This window comes from Arvicanthis niloticus, chromosome 1 (genome assembly GCF_011762505.2).
Source record: "Arvicanthis niloticus isolate mArvNil1 chromosome 1, mArvNil1.pat.X, whole genome shotgun sequence".
Lineage (NCBI taxonomy): Eukaryota > Metazoa > Chordata > Mammalia > Rodentia > Muridae > Arvicanthis > Arvicanthis niloticus.
In genome coordinates, this window is record NC_047658.1 from 45,536,564 (window position 1) to 45,561,168 (window position 24,605).

Here is a 24,605-nt window from a genome sequence, read left to right on the forward strand (position 1 = left end):
TTACACAGGATATAAGGTGCGCCCTAAGTCTGCCCATTACCTTTTCTTTGTTTATGGTACCTGTGATCCTTTAGCTTAGAGCCGGCCCTTAACCTTCTAGATAGTTATTTTAACCAAGAACAGACAACAAGGTCTTGGTAAAAAGTTCAAAGGTCCTTGGAAAACAAGGTAACTGGGGGTTTTGACATCTCCATAAAAGCTACCTAGAGGCCTACCTGCATTACTAAAGTGTCTCTTGTTGGGATGACTGTAGTTATCTCTTGGATGTCCATGCATCTGTGGGCCATGGGAGGCAGGCAAATGAGGCTTCTGAGGATGAAGGTTGTGTGAGGTATGGGACTGAGATATCAGAGAATCCCGGCTTGAGCCCGAGGTCTCTGGTCGAAATGGTTTCTTACCACCAAGCGAATCATCTTTCTTCTTTTGTTCCTGGCAGAGTAAAAACACCGAAGAGCTTAGGATCCCAGGCTTAAATCCTGCAGAATAAACATCACCTCTTGAGCAGTCCCATCTTGCTTCTCTCTACCTCTGAACTGCCATTTAGTAACTTCTTACCCAAACTGCTCGTCAACTCCAGTGAGCTCCAACATCGCCGACCACCAAGCAAGGGCTAGCAGTCTGTGGACTTTGACCTACTAGGTCACTGAAGGGAAACCAGCCTCCACTAATAAGCACTTGTGAGAACACATGGGAGACAGCTAGGTGTCACTGGATACAGCCTGTCCCTGTGCAAGTGGCCAGGTAGTTATCACTCTCAGAAGACTACTGTGGCCACACAAAATGATGACTGCTGGGTTTCCAAGGCTAACTAGAGTAAAGAACCCCCAGCTGTCAAATACAAAGAGTTACTACACCAAGTACTCAAACTAGACATCTGACCCTACAGGACATCACTCCCTCATCAAAGAAAAATTCTCAAAATAAAAATATTTTTAAAAGTATAAGGTGATTTAAAATCTAAATCTTTTGTGTATAAAAAACAGAAAAAATACTTTATTTGGTTTTGTCTTTTCTTCATTTCATTTAGCACATTATGAAAGTATCTTCTCCTGTAAGATGTGTATTACAACCATATTTCACTTTATGCTTGAGTATTGCTCTTCAGTAAGAAATGTATGATCATAATCTTCCCATGATTGTGGGACAGCAGTCAAGCCCACTGTAAGCATGCTTTAGCCTTTGGTTAGCCCCTTAAACTAAACTCTTGGATGGAAAAGCACATGTTCTACTCTTCTGACAAATTGTTAAAACTATTGTGCTGGCTAGTTTTATGTCAACTGGACACAAGCTAAAGTCATCTGAGAGGAAGAGTCTCAATTGAGGCTGGGGTCCATAAGACTGGGCTGTAGGCAAGCCTGTAGGACAGTTTCTTAATTACTGACTCATGAGGCAGGGCCTAGCCCATTATAGATGCAGTCATCCCTAGGCAGGTGGTCCTGGATTCTATTTTAAAAAAAAGTAAGCCAAGGGAGCAAGCCAATAAGCAGCACAACTCCATAGCCCCTGTTATCAGCTCCTGCCTCCAGGTTCTGCCATGTTTGAGTTCCTGTGCTGACTCCTTTGATGATGAACAATATGATGAAGCATTCCTCACCTTTGCTCATGGTGTTTCATCTCAACACTGGTAACCATAACTAAGACAACTATCCTAGAGAAAGACTAAGATAATGTACTCAACATAGTGGGACATCAATATGTGTGTCACTCAACTTCATCACCTGCTGTGAAGTCCTTCACCACTGTGCCCACTGTCAGATCCTCAACCCAACCCACTCTCCTACCTAAGGGCCTTTCCCGACTATGTTCTCACATACTTTTATACTGATTAGAGGGCAGTGAGATGGCTCAGTGGTAAAAGCACTCAGCACTAATCCTGACAACCTGAGTTTGAGCCCTGCAATACACACTGTGGAAGGATAGGAAAGAACAGACTACTACTGCAAGCTGTCCTTAAACATTGTGGGATAAGTGTTCATACTTGTACTTCCGTGAACTGTCTTTCTTCATCTCACTCACAAAATGAATAGACAAATATAAAAACTTTTATTAGAGTTTCACTAACAAACATTTACTATATTATTCCTATTACCACTATATCATATTCATCCGTGTAAAGTTAAATGATGAACTGTTTGAGGGTATAATTCTCAGGTCAATAATGCATTAAGTTTACATTACAACCACTTCTAAGTGCCCATGCCAGCTCTGATGTGACTACAGATGCTGAGGGCACAGCAGTACATGAGAGATGAAGAGTCTCTGTGTTCATAGGCCTGACACATTAGTGAATGTGGAACAATGTCCACAATTGCTCCTCAGCGGCTGATTTGGACATGACCCATGTGACAAGGTAGCAGATCTACAGGAGGGCTTGCCTACATGAGAACTAACACTACAGCAGAAGCCAAGTCACCCTTATGCTCATCCCCCTACTTATACAAAAGGGCAATGACTGCTGGGCACTGCAAATTGTCTACTCCTTTTTTTTTTTTTTTTTTTTTTTTTTTTTTTGGTTTTTGGTTTTTCGAGACAGGGTTTCTCTGTGTGGTCCTGGCTGTCCTGGAACTCACTCTGTAGACCAGGCTGGCCTCGAACTCAGAAATCCACCTGCCTCTGCCTCCCAAGTGCTAGGATTAAAGGCATGTGCCACCACTGCCCGGCTTGTCTACTCCTTTAAGTGAACAATTTGAATTCTATGTAAGAAACTGGATGGATGCCAAGTACAAGGGCCCATATAAGAATAGGAATATAAAAATTTTCTGCCCATGACCATGGGACATATGACAAAGCCACATTACAAGCTAGAAAAATAGATATAAGAAGAAAGGGTCTAGAAAATAAGCATGCAAGTCATGAGATCACAGGGTAACATATCTTTGTCAGGATTTAAAACACTATCTGGCTCTAATGCGTCTTGCCTAATAAACAACAGTCTTACTGTCTGGCTACTAGGGAGTATGTTAGGAACTAATGAAATTACCTAGTACAATGAAAAGTCACATTCTCTCTGGTTCACAGGTGACACACTCTGTGACCTGGGGTGGTTTCTATCACCTTGCTTGGGCTGTACTAAATCCATGTAAAACACAGGCAAAGGGCCAATGGCCTATCTAGCACCAACAACCCACGGGTTATCACTACCTCCCCGGAGAAAAACAAAGCCTGAGGGCATTTCCTGTGGAAATGACTTGAAATATTTGTATAAATTAAGACTGCATTTTACCTCCTCTTCTTGAGATCTTTTCTTATGAGCCATCTTATATAACTTATGGAGTTTTCGTGCATCAAATTCTGTAAACTTGGAAACAAAAATCCATAGGTTCCTAAAAGAAAAATAGTACTGATAAATTAAACAATTTAAAAACTGATTTTGATGTTGGTTTGTTTTGATATTCTTTTTCTTTTCTTTTTTTTTTTTTTGAGACAGGGTTTCTCTGTGTAGTCTGTGTGTCTTGGCTCTCCTAGAACTCAAGAGATCTGCCTGCCTCTACCTACCAAGTGCTGGAATTTAACATATGTACTACCTTACCTAGCTAAAAAGTGATTTTATTTTATAGACAGAAAGCTACTGAATTTTGCTATAAAATATTCTCCAAGTCCTTGCACTAAGCTGGTTATACAAGAGCACACTATAATCCCAGCACTCATTACCACTAAGGCCTGTCATCTCTTCCTGAAGGTCCTAGCCTGGCATTGCTATATAGCACAGGAACTGCACAAAGTCAAGTGCTTACACAAAGATGCTTGAAGTAACAGTGAGTCAGAAACAATCCCTCCTCATCTAAGCTTTCCAGTAAGAACTTTTCACTATAGCTGTGCTGTGCTGGGCCACCAAATAGTCAACGTACTCTGTCAGGTAGAGAGCCACTTAGCTTACTAAGGCCTCTTCTAAAGAGCCTCAGGGTTCTTGGTAAATTGCAACTGATCCTACATACTCCCAGTGCCCTGGCTGTTCACTTTCAAGCCTCTGCTAAAGCCTTGACTGTGTTCGTTTGACTATTTCCACTTAGCTCATCTACACTCACAGTTCAAGGTACCCAGCCTTCCTGGCCACCCTTCTACAGGTGTGCATGGGTGTTTGGTCTGAATGTATCTGTGTGCCATGCATGTGCCTGGTGTGTATAGAGGCTAGAAGGGGGTCTAGAGTTATAGATGGTTATGAGCCATTATGTGGATATAGGGGATTGAACCTGGGTCCTCTGGAAGAACAGCATGTGCTCTTACTGATGGACTGTGTCACCAGCCCTGTAGTCATTTTCTTCATACAACTTCTAAAACTGCTTCTATATCTATTTTTAGATAAATAGTTTCTATGGAAGTCATAGCTTGTATAATTTTTGAACTTTTAGAAATAAAGGATGTTTTAATGAAAAAGTGCTAGCGACCAGTTATTTAAATAACAACAGAACCAAGAGTAGAGCAGGAAGCCTAAGATGACCTGCTACTATCTTTTAATCTGGTAGAAAGAAAGCCTTATATGCTAAGTAAAGGGGAAAATGCAAACAGTGTTAAGATTCACAAACTACATTTTGTACTCAGGATGTGTGGCATGCTGTCATTAGCATCAGGACCGAGATTTCTGAAAACGTACTTTTTACTCAAAACCAATCTACTAAACCAGAGATGTATTTACCATTAACTACTGAAGGTAAATATAGTTTATGAAAATAAACTTAACATTAGTTTTTCAAAATTCTCTCTAGTACTGGGAACTAAGGTCAGGATATAGCTTTGTGCAAGCTACAAAGCTATATCCTCAGAGTATCACTAGGCTGGCCAGGCTGGCCCTAAGTCAAACTACAGGCCTCCTGTCTCAACATTTTCGGCAGCTGCAACCAGCCATCTTGATGATGGTTACAGCTACTTTACAGGGTTGTCATTTCCTCTCAGTAACCAAGGGAAATAAAGGTTGAGTGTCTCTGCTCTGAAAATTGTGAGACTGATAATTCAGGAGGAAAATTACACTCTTATCCTCACATGATGGGTCCCAGTCAAAATGTAGACGCACTAAATGCTCTGTACAAAAATTCCTGTAGGCTACAGATAGCAAGTGTATATGAAACAAAGGGAAAATTTGTATTAGATTTGCTTCCCATTTAAAGACATGTCATTACCTACATTTATGAGTATTTCAAAATAAACTTAACATTAAATGTAAAATTCTTCTGATTCTAAGCATCTCTGACAAGGGATAGGCAACCTGTTTATAAATTAATATGTAAGTTATGTCTTCCATTAATTTGAATTACTACTAGAGTTCTTTAATTAAGGAGATTAAAATGAAGAGCCCAAGTTCATGTGTTTATAACCTTTGTTTCACTTCATGTATTGGAACTTGTCCTGGCTCGTTTTTATGTCAGGTTGGAAAAAGAGAATATAAGTGAGACACGTCCTGACCAGATTGGCCTGTTGGCCTGCCGTACTTTTTCTTGATAGATAACTGACTTGGGAGGGCCCAGCGCAGAGCGGTGCCATTCCTCGGCATGTGGTCCTGGGTGGTCAAGCCAAGAGGAGCAAACCAAAAAGCAGCACTCCTCCCAGGTCTCGGCTTCAGTCCTGTCTCCAGCCTCCTGCCCTGCTTTCAACCTCACCTCAGCAATGACATGTGATCTAAGAGTCATAAGCTGAAACAAACACTTTCCTCCTCAACTTGCTTATGGTCATGGTACTGTATCACAGAAACAAAACAGTAACTAAGATGCGTATGGAGCCAACCAATTTATTATAGTAGACATAGTAATACATACATACTAACCTGAGATGAGGAAAGTATTACTCTGGCTTCTATTTCTTATGGGTTTAAAGAAAATATTCTAACAACAAGCCAGAAAGCCCATGATTGTTGTTGTTATTATTATCATTACTATTATTATTATCTTCCTCGTATAAACCACATTAATGGTATAGTCATGCTACATCAGAAGAAAAGGCTGCTCTTGACAAAATGGCTTATTTCATGAAAAGGAAGCTGACTAAGGTTATATTGTCAACTGATAAATCTTGTTAGCAAAAGATTAGGTGACTATGCCATCTATTTTCAAAAACAGAGCACACTCTCACACTGCCAAATCAAACTGGGCAGCTTCAAGGCCAGAGTAGGTTACCTCCTCCACAATTTGATGTGCTCCTGGTCTGAGTAAGCTTTAAGGCACTCGGCTATGCGGTCTCCAATTTTAAGCAGGCAGTTCCTGGTGTGTTCCAGCTGTTCTTGCACACTGAGTCCCTTGTCAGGTTTGTCCAACTGTTTCAGTGCCTTCTTCACAGGCCGCATCCTCTCCTTACACTGGAACAGGCCAACAGAAGATGAGTCATTTCAAAGAGTTCCATCACCAGGTCCACACACTGAGATCCAGAAAAACACACCCACCCTCATGCTTTGTGTCTAGTGAGGAGTCTAGTCAGGAGAAGTGGGAATACCCGTGGAATGGGACAAGTGCAGATACACAGAAACTCCGAGGTATAAGTGCCATCACCATATTCGGAATTACATGAGGACCTTTGATACCTGACTTAGCCTCTCTGAATGTTCTGTTTCCTCATCTGCAAGAGAGCTGTGACCACGAAGAAGATCAAATGTAAAACAGTATTATAGGTTTAACCTGAAAACCATGATCATAAAGTTTCTTAATAATGAAAAAACAAAAATACTATACTCTGTGGTAATCTCCTCAGCTAGAAACTCATGGGCATTTTTCAGTATTTAATTTCAATTTTTATAATGGAATAAGAAGACACTACAAACTGGGAAACACTGTTTCAGTGAGTAGGAATAAAAAAAAAAATGCATCAACAATTTCTACAGAACAGATAAATTACCATGCATCTTGAGCTAGTCTGACCTGGCTATGTGGCCAGAGTGGCCTTGAGTTTGTGATCTTCCTGCCTCTGCTTCCACAGTGTTAGGGTGACAAGCATGTACCACCAGACCTAGTCACATATGTGGGAATATGAGCGAGACCCTTGGTTCAAAACCCATTAACACAAAATAGGGAAAACGGTACCACAGAAGGAAGAATCAGATATTACTTTATTTATAAACAACAGAATAAGGAAGAACAGGGAAATGATGAATGTATTCATTTATTCATTCATTCATTAATATGTTTCTAGTACCTAACTGAACTTTATATAAAACATAATGCTCGCAGAATATAAGAAAACTGACTTCACTGCAAAGAAAGAAAAACATAGGCATATGCAAATAGGTTTTAGAGACTACAGAGAAAGGCCAAAAGACATCACAGAACTGGGTCAATATTCTCCCCTCCATTGTCAGCCCAAGACAACAACATTTCATGTTACAAGGACGAAAGCTTTTTCTTTAGCCAGAAAGAGTTGTTGCAGCAAGCCATGACTTATGAAGTTTGGAAAGAAAATAGAGTTGTGGAATGGATAAAGAATGGCAGCCCTTCCCACGCTCCCAGGAGAAAATGTGTGTCCTGGTCCAGCTCTCAGCTTCACAGCATGGAAGCAGGTACGGTCCAGAACTTCACCACCTAGAACATTAGCCAAAGCCTTTCTCCTCGTCAGCTGGCATCTCAGCCACCACTCTAGCCACAGGAACCATAATCACTTGCTCATACATCATGAGTGCTCCCGCGTGTCCCTCCTCTCTTTTCCCACACCATGTGCTCTTCCTTCAGAACCCACTTCAAACATTACCCCCTGGACCTGCCTGACAAGATCAGATTCCCTTCTTACTGGACCTCCCCAGTACTCCTTCTCTCTCCTCTATACCCTAACATAGGAGCATAGACACGATTCAGGGAGTTAACTATCTATTAAGCTTTGGCACTGATACTACTTTCACTATAAACAATAGACTAAAGAAGAATAAGAAATCTTCTTTGAGACAGGGTCTCTAAATTTTGTTTCCTGTCAAGCTCATTTCTATTTTGCAAATGCCACAGAAAACCCCTCTAAACTCTGCAGGTTGCTGCATGACTGTGGTACACATAAGCTCATGCAGGTCCACACATATACTCAAAAAGAGAAATACAAGACATCCTACTGGTTTAAAATACACTATATAAACATAATAAGCATACACTGCCAAAGCAACACACCAATGTTTACACCAACTAAAGCTCTGTGCTGCACCTGTGAAGGACAGAGCACAGCAAGCATTGTGTCCAAGCATCAGTAGCCTCAATTTCAAGACTTACAATGCTGAAGGTTTCCTGGTCCAGATCATCATCTTCATCCTCCCCAATGGGAACAGGTTCACTTCCTGCTGTAATGTGGACAGGACCCTGAGATCGCTTTGCTTTACTTGAAGACTTGGCATCACCACCTTTAACCTTTTTTCAAAGAGTTACAAAGAGTCATTATCACTTATATAATCTTGAAATCTAGGCAGACTTCTTTTGTTTGCTTTGCTTTTATTCGGTGATAGTGGTACGAGTACTGTTTTTATGTGTATATGTGTGTGTTTGCAAGGGTTTATGAGTACCACATCTGTGCATGAATGTGAAGAGGTCATAAGAGCCTGCCAGATCTTCAGAAACTGGAGTCACAGACACTGTGAACAAGAATGTGGTTGGGTGGGTGCTGGGAACTGAACCTGGGTCCTCTGCAAGGTCAGTGCTGTGCTAGAGCAAGGAAATAATAATCTCAATTCATACAAACTTACAAGATTAATAGCTAAATCGTAAATATTCTCATTTCTGTCTAAAGATACTAAATTACAGCTTTAAAATGTTATGAAGGAACTCGAACTTATGAGTACCATGCAGCAAGCTTTATTAACAGCTACCCTCTGGTCCAGGAATCCATATTAACTGTAACTGACAGAAGTCAAGAGAAACAGGCATGGAGACCAAAATTATGTAGATTAAAAGCCTTCAGAGGGAGATAGACAGACAGACAGACAGACACACACACACACACACAAAGCTTATTTGGTAGAATTTTAAAACATAAAATGTTTAGAAGGCATTATTTATTGTTATATGATACTAATAGATTAAATACAAATTTTAAAGAAGTATGGAGAGGTGTGTCTGGAAAGACAGCACAACAGTTAAAAACCACTGCTCTTACAAAGAGGATCCTGGTGTGGCTTCCAGGAACTACATGGAGGCTCACAATTATCCAGGGAATCTGACACCTCTATAAGCGTCTGCCTGCATGTGCTTCAGACGCTCAGGCAGACACACACACACACACCATAAAATGTAAGTATTTTTAAAATAAAATCACAAAAGCACAGAATCATGGTGTCACATCAACTTTACAGTAGCCATTCTGAGGAGTGCACATAGGAAGAGTGACCGGAGAAGGGAGACGAAGCAGCACCAGTAACGTTTGTGAGATACTAAATATGGCCCGCAAGGGGAAACAGCCAGGTGAAGTAAATATGAAAAAATGTGAACCTGCCAAGCATATGTCTTTAATCTCAACATAGAGAAATCAGAGGCTGGAGGATCTCTGTGAGTTCCAGGCCAGCAGGGTTATAAAGTGAAACCGTCTCAAAAAAAAAAAAAAAAAAAGCACAAACAAAACAAAATGAAAAGAATAAAAACAAAAGCAAACATTAATCTGTAGGAACACTGATGCAAAAGACTTTATCCCCTTTATGCCAGTATAGTTTCCTCTTATTGCAAAGCCTTATTATTATTTTTGTATTTGTTTGGATGTACCCTTAATTCATTTGTAGTCTACATGTGCAGTGTTCATAGAAGTCAGCAGAGGGTCTATGTGTGCAGTGTCCACAAAGGTGACAAAAGAGTTCATGTGTGCAGTGACCACAGAGGTGACAAGAGGGCATTAGATCCCCAAGAATGGGAGTTACTATAGATGGGCATAAGCCACCAACCACACGGGGGCTAGGAACTGAACCCATGCTCTGTGCAAGAGCAGCAAATGTTCTTAACCACAGCACAGTTTCTAACATGAAAACCTAGAAAGTCATTTTAGTGTGAGGCCTAAATAGCTTCCACCACACTACAGCCCAATTATCTATTAAAAATTACTTTAACTCCTGTTATTCAGCAGCAAGGTAGTTGCAATAAATACACTCCTATGTGGCGAGAAGAGGTTACCCAATGGTCCGGCTGACTGGAACTTTTGAATTTACAGTCATGGTCCAAGGGGAAATTTACAAAATTAACTTCAAGAAGTTAAGATGCTGAGTGCTAGAAAGGTGACTCACAGATTATCAAGCCACTCTTTTTAAGGACCAGAGTCCCAGAACCCTCATGGTAGCTCACAACCACCTGTAACTTCAGTTCCAGAGGATCCAATGCCCTCTTCTGGCTTCTTCAGGGACCAGGTACACATGTAGTATATAAACATATACGAGCAAAACATTCATACACACAAAACTTAATTAAAATTTAAAAAAAAAAGTTAAGATGTCAACAGATGGCAGAGTTACAGCTGTGATTTCTTGAAGCAATGGTTAAGGACTGATTACAAACAACTCTCTTCATATCCACTTAGTAAGGAATGAAACCATAGCAATTCTATGGTTTGGGATGAACTTCATGAAACTCCCAACATGAAGGCTTTTAGCCAAGTCTACTCCAATGTCTGCTGCTGATATTTGGTATCTGGTTTGAATCCTAAACTCCTCAGGTTTGCAGTATGTGTAGACTGCTTTCTTCTGACAAAGTCTAAGAACCTGTACCTCGTTCTCTCTCATTTGTCCTGTCTCATCTAAAAAACTTCTTCCCAAATGTGTAATGACAGACCAAACAACGGTCTTCTACATTACAACAGCTCAAAACTGCCTAGCTCCGTTCTGGTAAGAAGGGTGAGGCATCCCTTACGCAGCCCAACCTTTCTTCCTGTATATACTCAAAGACAGCTTTCCCACCAGAGTTCTACCTCATGTTAAGTGATATCTAAACACAATTTCAGAGGCTGAGTACCTTCGCTTTCTTTTCCTTGGATTTCTTCCTCTCTTTGTCTCCTTCCCTGTCCTTCCGAGAACTCACTGGTTTCTCTTTGTTCTCCTTGTTCTCTTTCTTCTTCTGCTTTTTTTTCGTTGGACTTTTTTCTAGGCCATCATCCTAGAAAGCAGAAAACCACACAATTTCTTAGTCTTGTCTTCCTGGTTTGTTTCTAAAGAAAGCAACATTGGCCCAGTGGCTCATCAATGACTTCAGTCATTTCCAGTCAGAGCCTCCCAGTGCTCACTTGCGGAACTCTCAATCCAGTAGACTTGTACAGGCAGACACTGTTACAGATCCAATTCTCAAAGCAACTCTCAAAAGCAATGACCAGATGGAGTTCAACTCAGTCAAGAACACCTACTTGTACAGTGTGCAAGAGGCCCTGAATTAGATCCCAAGAACCACCCACATCCTTAAAATAACAACATTATTGTTCCTACTCCACAAACAGAAAAAAACTGAGGATCAAAGAAAAAGAAACACTACACCTGCCCTACTACGTGTCAGCTAGTACTGATAAGACTGTCAGTACCTGAATTTATGAACTTAAGTTCAAATCTATGTTAGTCCTGATAGCCACTGGGGACCCTAATGGAGGCATTGTCAGATATTATACTCAGAACAGAGTAAAACCAGGGTTGTCACTGAGTAACAAGGCACTTCCACTTTCTGCAAACTGGATTACAAACTGGCAAGCCAACGGCTAAAGCTAGCCTCCAGAGGCCCTCCAATGAACTGAACTGCATTATAATGTAAGTCTTGAGTGCCCCGTTAACCACTTTGTACCAATATCTTTCATTCTGTAAAACAAAAGAATTACCAACAGTCATTTATCACAATTCAGTTATGTTGGAATTTGCAATTGCTTACTTAAGAAGAGCAACTACTGTGGTGGTTTGAATAATAATGGCCCACATAGGCTCACATACTTGAATGCTTAAGTCACCAGAGAGTGGAATCTCTGATAGGAACAGAAAGATTAGGAGGTGTGGTCTTATTGGGGAGGTGTGCAACAGTGGGTGGGCTCTGAAGTTTCAAAAGCCCCTACTCTCTCTCTCTCCTCTCTCTCTCCCCACCCCGTCTCTGGTTGAGAGTGAAGATGTAGCTCTCAGCTACTTCTCCAGCACCATGCCTATGACCTTCTGCCACGCTCTCTGCCAAGCCTTTGAAACTAAGCAACCCCCCAATTAAACGCCTTCTTTTGTATAGGTGGTGTCTCTTCACAGTAATGCAGTGACTAAGACACAAGTATATTCCTCTGACAGATTAGATAGAGATAAACAATATATTGTTATTTTACTATTCTGTCTATAAACAGATACATCACATGACTTCCCCTGGTCCCATACCTTCACTTCCCCCTCTTCAGAAGGGTTGTCAGAATGTCTAGGAGACAGCTCTAGCCCATGCTCATCCTTCAGCCTGGGTGCTTTATTCTCCTTTTTAACTCGAGGCTTCCGCTTCTTTAGTTTAGCCTAGGAAATAAAAATACGACCGAACTACAAATCAGCCCCAGCCCATTAGCAGGACCAAGAAATACTCTGGCCAGCTGATGTAGTAACAAGCACATAATCCAAACAAGGTAACTTAGGAACACAAAAGGACAAGCAATTCTACCTCAAAGAAAATAGAAACTGAATAAAACAAACTTCCTGCCTCTACCTCGGCTATACCACTTTAAATTTCTTAAAACTGCTGATTTCATTTTTGGAATTCACTCCAAAATCCCCAGAAAAGGTTAAAACATCTTAAGTACAAAAATATAATTAACATTAAAGATGACAGCATTAACACCTGAGAATTACTATCTAAAACTAAGAAAAAGCTTAAAATATTGTTGATCTATCCAATCAAATAAATACTCTAAGTATGATCTAGCTTGTCTCTAGAACTTAATATATCATATATTATATTCCCACCATATTACCTACAGAGTGATACTATGTACTTAAAATACCATTGTGTAGTAGAAAGAACAAATGGAGTCCCGTGATTTCGATCTATGTAAGTTTTACTTATTATGCACACATGTACACAGAACATAGCTAAGAAGCCCCTAAGCAGCATGCCCACACAAAAGCTGGGATACAAGCTGGTTTTATTTATATATATACATATACATATATACATATATATAAATAAAATATATATATATAAATAATATATATACGTGTGTGTGTGTGTGTGTGTGTGTGTGTGTGTGTGTGTAGCTTAGGGTTTATCCTCTCTGACTCCTCATCCTAGAGAGGTAAAGAAAAGAAACGTCAATGAATTCTTTAACAGCTTAGAATTTTTCAGTGAGCAAGTGTAATCAAAACTAAAGTCTAATTTCTGAAATTAAGTTTGGAATCCAACTGTCTGCTCCTGGAATCCATTATCACAGCAGCCCAGTCAGATACCAAAACATGAGAACTATGTCCCCAACTGAGGACACAGAATAGGCAAGAGTAAGGGCAGGTCTGAACCACTGCCAGTCCAAAGAGATGAAGAATATTCTGGTGCAATTGTAAGAAAGATGTCAAGATATTGAGTTCAATTACTAAATGAACATTTTATTTTTAGCAAACAACCTGTCCTATGGAACCCCAAAAGCTTGTCTAACCATGAGTGGGCAGGATGCTGTGCAGTGCCCAGAAAGGACATGTCTTTCCCTCCTTAGCTCTGCAGGGTTACAGGCTGTCCTGGGAAAGCCGGCTGGCAAGGCACACATTCACTCACCTCTTCCCCACTGGTCACGGTGCCCTTTTTCTCCAGACCCTTCCTGAGCAGCTTCAACAAGTAGTCCACTCGGGTCTGCAGCTGCTTCCCCTGAGGCTTTTTATCTGTCTCCACTGGTAGAATCTTCAACAGGAAAGGAAGAGAAGTACCCACCACCACCCACAGCCTGGTTAGTGAATCCGGACAAAGACAACAAAGAATTCAGCACAGTCCTTTCCCTCCCAACCTCCCAAAACACAGATTAAAGCCTCAGATCCTATTCTCATGTCCATGGCTCCCAGTCACTGAAAATCCCTCATGAGCCATTCTCGTTTTACAAAATGGGATGGAGAAATCCAGCTCTCCCACTGGCTCCTACCTGTGCTGTTAACAGGGTAGAACAACTCAGGTAGGAGGGGCTTGTGGCTTCATCTGCTAGAGCATCCCAGCCGTCGTGGATTTCCTCCTTCCAGGAGCAGGGAATCCCTGGAGCTAGGTTAAAGCTTCGTTTTAGATTGAAAATGCTTCTTAGAGCATTGCCGGAGAGCACTGAGCTATGCCAGGACATGATCTGATCCATCTACCACAGCTGGACCTCTCTGGCCAGACTCGATTTGGTCTCAGTGCTTCTGACAGGGTGCTGTCACCCTCCTAAACCCAGATGGGATGAGCAGTGTTTAATGCCCTGCTAGGACCACAACACGGAGTGCATCCAGTCAGCTGCCCTTGCTTACAGCTCTGAGCATGGCCTTGTTACTTGCAATAGATAGGGTGGGAGGCTCAATTTTGTGGGAGAAGAACAATGAAAGTTCAATTTCATTACAAAAATACCAAGGTGACACTTGCTCTTTGTGTACAGAAGTGAAAAAAGTTAAGTTAAACGATGGGCCAACAAGTAAGCTCCATGAAATGCTTTCAGTCCTAATAAACTGGCCCTGGTATTTGCTGTAATGAAATTTGGCCTGTGGGAAGTATCAGAATTTTAAGATTTCTCCTGTAATTTTCCCTGGTTGTCGTCTTTCCTTTTATCATCATCTATGAGACACGCCACAGTTCACTAAAAATGGTAACTTTCCAAGAATAAAGAAACCCCCTCTTGAAAATGGTTAGAGATAAGTCACCAATACAACAGTATCACACAACAGATCTAGAGAGCTCCAGCACGGCAGTCACTTACTTTATCAGTCAGCTTTAGCTCTGGGTCTGTCTTAATTAGCTCCCAATTTCCATAGCCATGTTCGTAGATTCCAAGCAGCAGACGAGAGTCATCCTCCACGCCCCACTCGACGTCGAAGTGTGCTGCTTTGACTCGGCAGGTTAAGCAGTATCTACAGGGGTTCAAACACAAAGGCCTGAGAAGAGAGGCCTTTCCAATACCTTGAAAAAGTGTTACCCAACCACACGCAGCTCTAACCTCAGTCTATGTCCAGCCAGCCATGCGGTACACGGTAAAGACACTCACTTTTTTTTTTCCTCAGGATCCACAGGGATAGATTTATGCAGCATCTCAAACTCTTCCTCATGTTGGATAATGGACTTCACGTTAACCTGAACCCCAGAGATCTTGATTGTCGGGCCTCTTCTCTTGCCTGGTCCTTTTCCTAGAGGTTACAAGTTTTACATTCCTTAAGGGAAAAGGCTATTTATTGTCAAACTCTGACATAATCTCTCTCTATAGACTCCAGAGTATTGTTAGGTCAAAGACATAATTAATAAGAGAAATTGTTTTCAACTAATGTTTATAAATTTTAAGCAGTATTTTAACATTTAGTTTTGAAATGTATTGGTATTTGTACCTATCATTTTCTTGTTTATCGTTCTTTACTGTAAACCTAGTAAAGTTAACTAAAGACTCTAAAGGCATATTCATGCTGAGATTTTAGAAAAACTAAAAATCAGTGCTTTAGATGACTCATGCCCATCTTCAGTCCCTTTCTGCAGAAGTATGAGCATATGTTAACAGCTAACATGCAGAAATAATATGGACTGACCAGCACAGGCGGCCTGAGAAGGTCACTCTAAACTACACTGGAAATCATAACTAATCTGCAAGTGAAAATAAAACTGCTCTGGCCAGAGCCTAAGCTAACAACTACAAGATAATCAAGATACCACTTTGTTTTGTTAGAACAATGATGGTTCTCTGTAGAAAAAATGAGAAAAACATGAATATGCACAGTTTATATAAAATAACACATAAACAACTATCTTAAAAGATGCAAACATATTCACTGAAAGAAAAATGAGTTTTTCTTTCTCCCCTGTTGGACTATCAAAAATCCAAACATCTGCCAGGTATGGTGGTATAGGCCTTTAATCACAGCACTCAGCATGCAGAAGGTGGTGGACCTCTGTGAGTTCCAAGTCAGCCTGGACTACATAGTGATTTCCAGGACAGCCTGGTCTATATAGTGAATTCCAGGATAGCCTAGTCTGCATATTGAGTTCCAGAACTACATATTGGTCTACATAGAGAAAAACCTGTTTCACAAACAAATAGCAAAACGTTAAAAAGCCATTCTGTTTGTGGGCCTTGACTATAGGTACTACCAAACATCTGCTGGTAGAACCAGACCCACACAAGAAAACTTGGCCACACCAAAGCAAACTCCCATACATTGACCCCAGGACCCACTTCTAGAATTTACAATCTCAGTTCTAGAAATCTACTTTAAAGATACTCTGGCATAGATACAAAGTATAATGTTTAGGAGGGTACATTAACTTCTTGTAACCTCACTGATGCTGGCACAAGACCGACCACTCACTACTTAGAATGGATAGACAGAGAAGATGGAGTAAAGACCACCTCTACATGGCATGCTGTGCAGAATACAACAGCAACTAAATTCTTGTACATTTTTTTGGAAACAAGCACTAAAATAAATTCAAACTTTAAGGGGACAGTGGCCTAAGATGAAGGATGCACACACAGAGGGACACAACAATGAGAACAACCTTCTTCTACATCATTTTTCTGCTACACTTTTGACTTCGAAGCATTTCAGTGTAAATATTTCTTATCTCTGAGAAAATGGCAACACTAAGTCATGCATGGTACTGTTGCAATGGCAGCAGTGGAGAGGCTGAACAAGAGGACTGCCAGGATTCTGACGCCACCTTGAGCTACAGTGAAAACCAGACAAGCCAAACCACACAGCAAGACCCTGTCAAGAAAGGTGGGAAAGAAAAGCAGGCAGGTGAACAGTTAGTTCAAACAAAATGAGAAAGGTGATCCCTAAAAATAAAAATATATGAAAAAAAAAGTCTGAATTCAGATGATGACACAATCACACATGGAAAAAAGAACTGTTTATCACATGTATTATAAACACAAAAAGATACTCAAGAAATAAAGCTTTGCATTTGGAAGTCTTATGAATGAAAAGGTTAATATTGAAGGCCAGGCATGGCAATGCACACTGTAATCTCAGTGCTCAGGATGCAGAGGCAGATGAATCCCTGTAAGTTCAAAGCCACTAGGGCTACATAGAGTGATCCTGTCATAAAACAATACAAACACACAAGACTAATACTAATATAGAAATGTATGTATACAATGTAGGGAAAACAGATATATAATTATGTTAACATTTTAAAGACTAGAATCAATAATCTTACATTGAAATGGCAGCCTAGCCTCAAAATATGCTTGTTACAGTACCTAGGTAATAGAAATTTAGGGGAAGTAAATCAGTGTCAAAAAGCAGTAAGCCATAACAAGGACAGGAACATGTGTAAGGGAGGAAGTCTCCAAAACAGAGCAACAACAAAACAAAACAGAACAGTGCACACGATCACTTGTGTTTATATAGTGACAACAACCAATATTAGTACAACAGGAAACCGAGTTGTATAGGGATTGCACAAATACTTCTGCTTGAATCAGATACCTACTCGAGGAGGATGTCCATGCTGTTATTATAAACCTGATCAACAGCCCATGGCTGGGGCAGCCATAGGCTAGTGGAGACTCTACTACTGCTACATCAAACTGCTTTCCAGCCTTTTACATATACATTACTGCTACTAAGCTTTGACCCAACAAGATTCTGTTTGCAGTAAGCAACAATGCCTGAAGCAGAGACTCCTAACTGGTCACAGTGCTGAGATTGAGTGAGTGTCAAGTGTTCAGCTCTAAACATGAGATCTTTATTATTTATTACCCTTCTAAGGCTTAAGGAACACGCTGGACCATTGTGGGGATGAGGGGGTTGGTAGAAAGAATTTTAAGTGCTGGAGACCAGGGAAGAGTGTTATAACAATAGTCTTCTGGACTCAAAGCAGCTGTGGTTCACCTACATGAGATAGGACCCCTCAATATTCCATCATAGACAGGAAAGTAGCTTATATGACCCCTATCTCACCATCCCAAAGGAGCAATTGGCAATTAATGGTTGTTGGGAGAAGAGAAACTATTCTCTTCAGTGTTGTAGCCACTGATATTGCTGATGGTCCACTAAAGAGCCCCCAACCCCTAATTGAGCTCGCTGAGTCACAAAACAATGTTGGCTGTACATGGGGAATGTGTTCAGAGAAACAGACAGCAGCGGGGGACAGGGGGACCAACCATGATGTTACACATTATATACTTGTCAGCAAATAAAAATAAAACATTTAAAAATAAGAAACAGCTGGGCAGTGGTGGCGCACGCCTTTAATCCCAGCACTTGGGAGACAGAGGCAGGCGGATTTCTGAGTTTGAGGCCAGCCTGGTCTACAAAGTGAGTTCCAGAACAGCCAGGGTTATACAGAGAAACCCTGCCTCGAAAAACAAAACAAAACAACAACAACAAGCCCCCCCCCCCCCCCAAAGAAACAGGACTATCTGGATTTTTTTTTAATAATTACTTTTAATTTCTCAGCTGGGACTACTCTTGAAACTCTGAGTCAGATGCCCTGCAGGTGATACACTCCCAAGATACCACCAGTAAATTCCAGTTAACCTTAGCTACATAGTAAGTTCATAGACAGCCTGGGCTACATAACACATTGCCTTAAAAATACAACAAAAAGGGGTCTGGAGAGATGGCTCAGTGGTTAAGAGCACTGACTGCTCTTCCAAAAGTCCTGAGTTCAATTCCCAGCAACCACAGAGTAGCTCACAACCATCTGGAGAGACAGTGTACTCACATACATAAAATAAATAAAAGTACTTTTTAAAAAAAGGAAAAAAATACAAAAAAAAAAAAGTGAACTTATGAATTTAAGGCTGAATGTTCAAATCATTCAAACTATCACATTTCTGTTACAAAAAGAAAAAAAAACTATATCTGAAATGAATTTTAATTTTGCTAATTTCTAAAATATCCTTAAAAGTAAAACTCAGAGTAAATACTTGTTTCTCTGCTTGATAAGAACAGATAACACTGTAAACCACTCTAGAGACCCACTGTACTGTGTGGAATTATTAATCATCCAAACCCTCTGGCTACTGTGAGAGCATATAACTAAGAAAAAATAGAATAGGACATCCAGGCAACTAGCTGCCTCCTGACCCTGAACTCCCCAGGGGAGAGCTGTCAGAAGGTGGTGTTACTGAAAATAAGGAGGAAGAAAGGGGTAAGTGACCCAGACAGACAAGACTTGGGGAACCTGTGAGGATACCTGCCTGCCTTTCTGAGTGACCACTTCAGTGCCCTACTTATACTGTTTTTCTTCCAAAAGGGTGCTGGTTAATATTTTCAACGATACATGCTAGAATCAACTAGAAAGAGATAATATCAAATGAGGAGTTATCGTCATCAGACTGATCTGTAGGCCTGTCTCTGGGAAACTTTCTTTCTTCTCTTTTCCTTTGTTTTTGGTTTTTGTTGTTGTTGGTATTTGTTTGTTTGTTTGTTTACTTTGAGACAGGGTTTCACTGTGTAAGCCCTGGCTGTCCTGGAACTCACACTGTAGACCAGGCCAGCCTCAAGTTCAAAGAGATCTATCTGCTCCTGCCTCCCAAGTGCTGAGATTAAATTTGTGTGCTACTACTGCCTGGCTGGGTATTTCTTGATGAATGACTGATGTGTGAGGACTCAACCCACTTTGGATGGTGGGCAGGTTGGTCCTGGGTTATATAAGAAAGCAAGCTTAAGAAAGAAGAAATAAGCACGAGAGGGAGGGAGGGAGGGAAGGAAGGAAGAAAAAAAAAAAAAAAGTGTTCCTCCATGGCTCCTGCCTCTGTTCCTGCTTGAGTTGCTGGTCTGAGTCCCTTGATAATGAACTCTAAAATATAAGCTATAACAAACCCATTCCTCCCAACATGGCTATGGTCAGCGTCATCGTGCAAGTGAGGAGCAAGCTAGGACAGCATATACACTGCTGCTGTGAAGAGCCAGACCATGCTGGGTTTCAGAGGAATATGGAAGATGTTCAAACAGCTCAACACCATATGCAGAAGTTAATTTGCCACTCTTGTATGAGACCCGAAGACATAGCGCTGCAAGCAATGTGGACTGTGGAGGCTGAACTGAAAACATTTCAGAGGGTACATACTAGAGGCTGGACTCCAGGCCACTCTGCTGATAGAATTTGCCTAAGGAGAAACTACAGGGCAATGAGCAGGAGGGATGGCACAGGCCTTTCACCCTAGGACTGGAAGCAGAGGCAGGCAGGCATACATGTTTGGGTCTGAAACCAGTCTGGTCTATACATCAAGTTTCAGGCCAGCTAGTACTAGAGAGAGACCTTGCCCTTCTCTCCCTCAAAATTAATGGATTTCTTTGGTGAAGGAAATTTCAAGCCTGAATAATGTTGAGGCTGAGGAATAGTAATTATTGACAATGTATTCAGGTCTAAGATGAAAAAGAGTAGGTGAGCAGAAAAATACAAAATAAACTGTTTGGAGAGAAAAGGGTTCCCAGGAAACTTAGTATTCCAGCCAAGGCATGTGTTAACAAAGGCTGCAATTGTTAAGAATAAGGGCCACTAAGGAAGAGGCCTGTTCTGCACTAGAACACAGGGAAGGGCTCTTAGGGAAAGACCGACCCAGCTAAGCTTTTAATTTGTAAAAAGAAAGGGGCAAAAGGAGTTTTCTGCTCCTAGAAAGCAACTGCAAACCAAAGCTTCTACTATCGTGGTTCAGGCACAGGAGGGCCTATCCTAAGCAAATGCAGCAGTGTTCTCCATGTGACAATGGCTTTACAGGGATGACCAATGCAGGAGTGAAGGTGTATGGATTCCTCCTCCATGGCTCCACTGCACAGGCAGCATGCAGTGCAGAAATCTCTTCCAGGCTGTGAGAAGCCACTGTGTGAGGCTGTGAAGATGAATCTTGGATTGTAATGGAGACTCAAAAATATTGAGGAGATGGCAAGCCATGAGACATCTGCCTACAAAAGCGCATACAGGGAATGGAACCTGTCAAAAAGACAGATGTCTGTGACAGACAGCAAAGCTGGAGGAGTAGAACCATTGATATGGAACAAGAAAGCTCCAAGATTTGGTGTTTACCCTGGTGGATCTCGGTCTTGCTTTGCTCCAGTATTTCCTATGTCTCCATTACTACCTTCTGGAATGGTAATGTATATTCTGGTCTGTGGAAAGCAGACAAGACACCCTGAGTGAAAGAAGTTCTTAGTAAATGCATGCTGTTGGCATGGTCAGTCATGTCAAAGACTCCAATGTCTCAAACCTTCCCCAGGTGAGGCTCAGAGCTATGGCAGTCTTCCTATGGGTCCGAGTGTGAATGTGATCAGTGTGATCATGTGTCAGAAAATGTCCACCACAGTCCACCACCACCCGCCCCCCCCCCCCACGATGCTTATGGTCTGAACACTGCTCCCTTATGGAGATTAGCTAAACCTATCTCATTGATCCACCTATATACCATAATCTATGATTCCTTGTTTGTATGAAATAACCCTGCTTCCTTACTCTGCTGTATTCAATAACCCTGCCTCCCTGTTCAACTCTATGTTACAAACACTCTCTGAGAGTCCATTACTGTGGCTCCTCCATCAGAGAGCCCAGTCCACCTGATCCCAGCTTTTCTTCATAACCCTGAGGCCCCCAGTCAGGTCAATCTCTGAAGACATACAAGGACGCGGTACTGTTTCTTTGCATGCTAGAAGTACATAACTTGCTTTTTTACTTTATACAGAATTACAGTTAACAAATTACATTGAGTCTTAAAAGAGATGGCTTTGAGCTTTAAATAGTGTTGAGACTGTGACAGACTATGGGGACTAAAGCATTTTGCATTATAATATGGCATCAAGTCTATAGGGGCCTGGTAGTACAATGTGGTGGTTTGAATGAGAAACGTTTCCAGAATACGGTATCTGAACTCTTGGTCTCCAGTTGGCAGTTTGGGAAGGTTTAATTGGCATAGCCTTTCTGGTGAGAGTAGGTCATGAGGTGTGGGCTTTGAAATTATATGGCTATCAGCTACTTCTAGTTCGCTCTTTCTGCTTGAGGCTTACAGCTGAGGACAAGACCTCTCAGATTCCTGATCCTGCCACCATGTGTATCATTTGCTGCCATGCTTAACTACTATGAACCTTCCAAAACTATATGCCAAAATAAATTCTTCGTAAACTGATTTTAGTTATGGTGTTTTACCACAGTCAAAGGAATTAATGCATCAAGCAAAACCTCTTTTCCGGTTTTTAAGAGGAAAGAACTTATATGTCCAACGCAATTACAACAAATTATAGTACCATGAAAAATCTCAATATAACCAAAATGTTTACATTATGTCCACACTTGTCCATCACTACTTATATTTCATGTATATATACACACACACACATATATTCTCTAAATATCTTACAACTGCCATAATGTAACAATATACCTATCACTGTGTTTAGTCTATAATATTCCTTCAGAGCCAAAATATGAAGATGACCATTCTACTTTGGCCCTCTCATGATTTTGCATCCTTCAGCCGAGTTTACTCTTTCACAGCAGCAACCGAAAACCGTTTTGCCTTGTTCATCATATCATACATTCACAAAACCGCTTCCCCTGAGAGTAGATAGAAGGGTCTCAACACTGAGCTCACAGAAAGGCAACTCACAATAGACAACAGGCACACATGGGCTATCACTACTGTTATTAAAAGCCCTGTAATAGAAAGTCCAGTGCACAAGCACCAGAGATGGAAGACTTACTTCCTGGATTACACCTGTCGACTTACCTTCACTGGCATTTTCTTTCAGCTGCTCCTCATACTCCTGCATTGCTGACACACAGCTATTGTGAATCAGCTCTCCCAGGCGTTTCAAGTCTGCCACAGACTTATCAACCAGCTCAGCATCCCGTGCTATGCACTCCAGCCTGAAAAAGAAGATCAAGACACTGTGCCCTCTTTTCTAAATATTGCATAAATGTCACTAGGTTTCATAAGTGCTTGCTCTTAAAAGCTTAGCATGTGAAGTGCCTAAAGACTGCACACACTAATTTATTTCTTTCTGCTCATTTTCTTTTCTCCTGTACTGTCCACTGCAATGCTCTTAGAAGTATAGGATAATTACTTCTCTATTACTCAGCTCATCTCTTCAGCAAACCAAGCACATACATCTACTATGTAAAAGTCAGGTTCTCAAAAGGACCACAGACCCACTTTGCCACATCCAGTGATTTTTAGACCAACTTTTTCAAAGATGAGAATTTTGCATCTAGATGCAAAAAAAGAAAGTAAGCCTGCTATAAGAAAAGTAAAAAAGAGGATAGAATCTATTACTGGTCTTACCTTTCAAGAGGGAGACCAAACTTCTTATAAGCCTTGATGAACCTAAGAATATGATCAACAAAATTAATTAAAAACCTCAAGTATAAGCTGTACAAATGCCACAATATCCTGTCATGAAGTATGAGCCACAAACTGTCACGAGACTGACCCTATCTGTGCAGCTTGCAAATGACTACTGAGTGTTTCTGATTGGATGAACCTAACACATTCTCAAGCTCTACTCAAGGCAGATGCCAAGTTTACTCTCCATGACAGATCAGGACATAGAAACTGTGACTACAAGGAGGCAGGGCATAACAGTTCAACTATGACGAGACTAACATCATTACTCGGTGACCATTTTAGTTCATTAACTCTATGCTGAGCTGAGTCACAGTATTTTTCATTATTTTATGATTAACAATATAGCTCTAAGATTTCTATGGCTCTGTCAAATACTTTTTAAAATTAAGCAGAACTTTATATATAAAACACACACACACACACACACAATGTACACACACATATACATAAAAACATACACAGAGCTATTTAGGAACCTATTGGCTTTGCCAATCCTTGCCGCCAATCAGCTTTTCCAGTTGCTATTGTCACTCATGCTGATCACTACCACATCCCATCACTATCTCACCAACACTTCTGGTAAAAAGCAACATGCCACAGCACATCATTTCTATCACTGTAATATGCCAAGTCACTCTAACAGACTGGTTCTGTAACCATATAAGGAAGGAGACCAAGGAACAAAGAACTAAGACGTGGCAACAGGACTAAACAAGATAATAGCTAATTAACAGTATGAAATAAAGAATTTGGATACAAACCTTAGTAACTGGCTAAATATGAAAATGAACCTGAGGGTTCTCTCTCAACCCTACATTTCTCCTTAATATAAAATGAAATATTTTATGTCTGAAATAGTTAAGCCTTGAGAATTAAAAATAATAAGAAAGCTAATATATAGCTCTTGCCTAGCAAGTGCCAGGCCTTGGGTTCAATCCCCAGGGCTGAAAACAGCAATAATGATCCTCAGTGGCACAAAAATAACAAAACATCAAAAAAAACTGGCAAAATCAACTCCGAAGGAAATCTAGAAATTATAAAAGTCTGTAGCCCATCTGAAGCATTTGTTCAAAAAAATGGTTGAGTCTCAGCAAGAGCCAAGAACTTTCTGTTAGTGCAACTTGCTTTATTTTCAACTCCTTCTCTCTAGAGCCACAATAACCTGGAAAAATCATCACCAGCTCTGCTCCCTGTGCACGGCAACTGCCAGCAAAGACGGATCTGAGGCATCTCAGAAGAACCATCTCCAGAGAGAAGGTATG

At 40.9% G+C, this 24,605-nt stretch overlaps 1 protein-coding gene across 7 annotated transcripts in view; it reads right to left on the reverse strand.

The window, feature by feature from the left end:
• Positions 1 to 24,605, reverse strand: part of Chd2 (chromodomain helicase DNA binding protein 2) — a 125,916-nt gene that overhangs the window by 13,538 nt on the left and 87,773 nt on the right. For all 7 annotated transcript variants that reach the window (XM_076935902.1, XM_034501482.3, XM_076935889.1 and 4 more), the window contains 11 exons: positions 23,281 to 23,322; positions 22,726 to 22,865; positions 15,058 to 15,196; positions 14,773 to 14,923; positions 13,617 to 13,739; positions 12,248 to 12,373; positions 10,875 to 11,015; positions 8,166 to 8,300; positions 6,105 to 6,283; positions 3,224 to 3,323; positions 216 to 429 (listed from right to left, as the gene is read on the reverse strand). In XM_076935902.1, the coding sequence (XP_076792017.1) occupies positions 216 to 429; positions 3,224 to 3,323; positions 6,105 to 6,283; positions 8,166 to 8,300; positions 10,875 to 11,015; positions 12,248 to 12,373; positions 13,617 to 13,739; positions 14,773 to 14,923; positions 15,058 to 15,196; positions 22,726 to 22,865; positions 23,281 to 23,322 (1,490 nt within the window). The remainder of the gene's footprint in view (positions 1 to 215; positions 430 to 3,223; positions 3,324 to 6,104; positions 6,284 to 8,165; positions 8,301 to 10,874; positions 11,016 to 12,247; positions 12,374 to 13,616; positions 13,740 to 14,772; positions 14,924 to 15,057; positions 15,197 to 22,725; positions 22,866 to 23,280; positions 23,323 to 24,605) is intronic.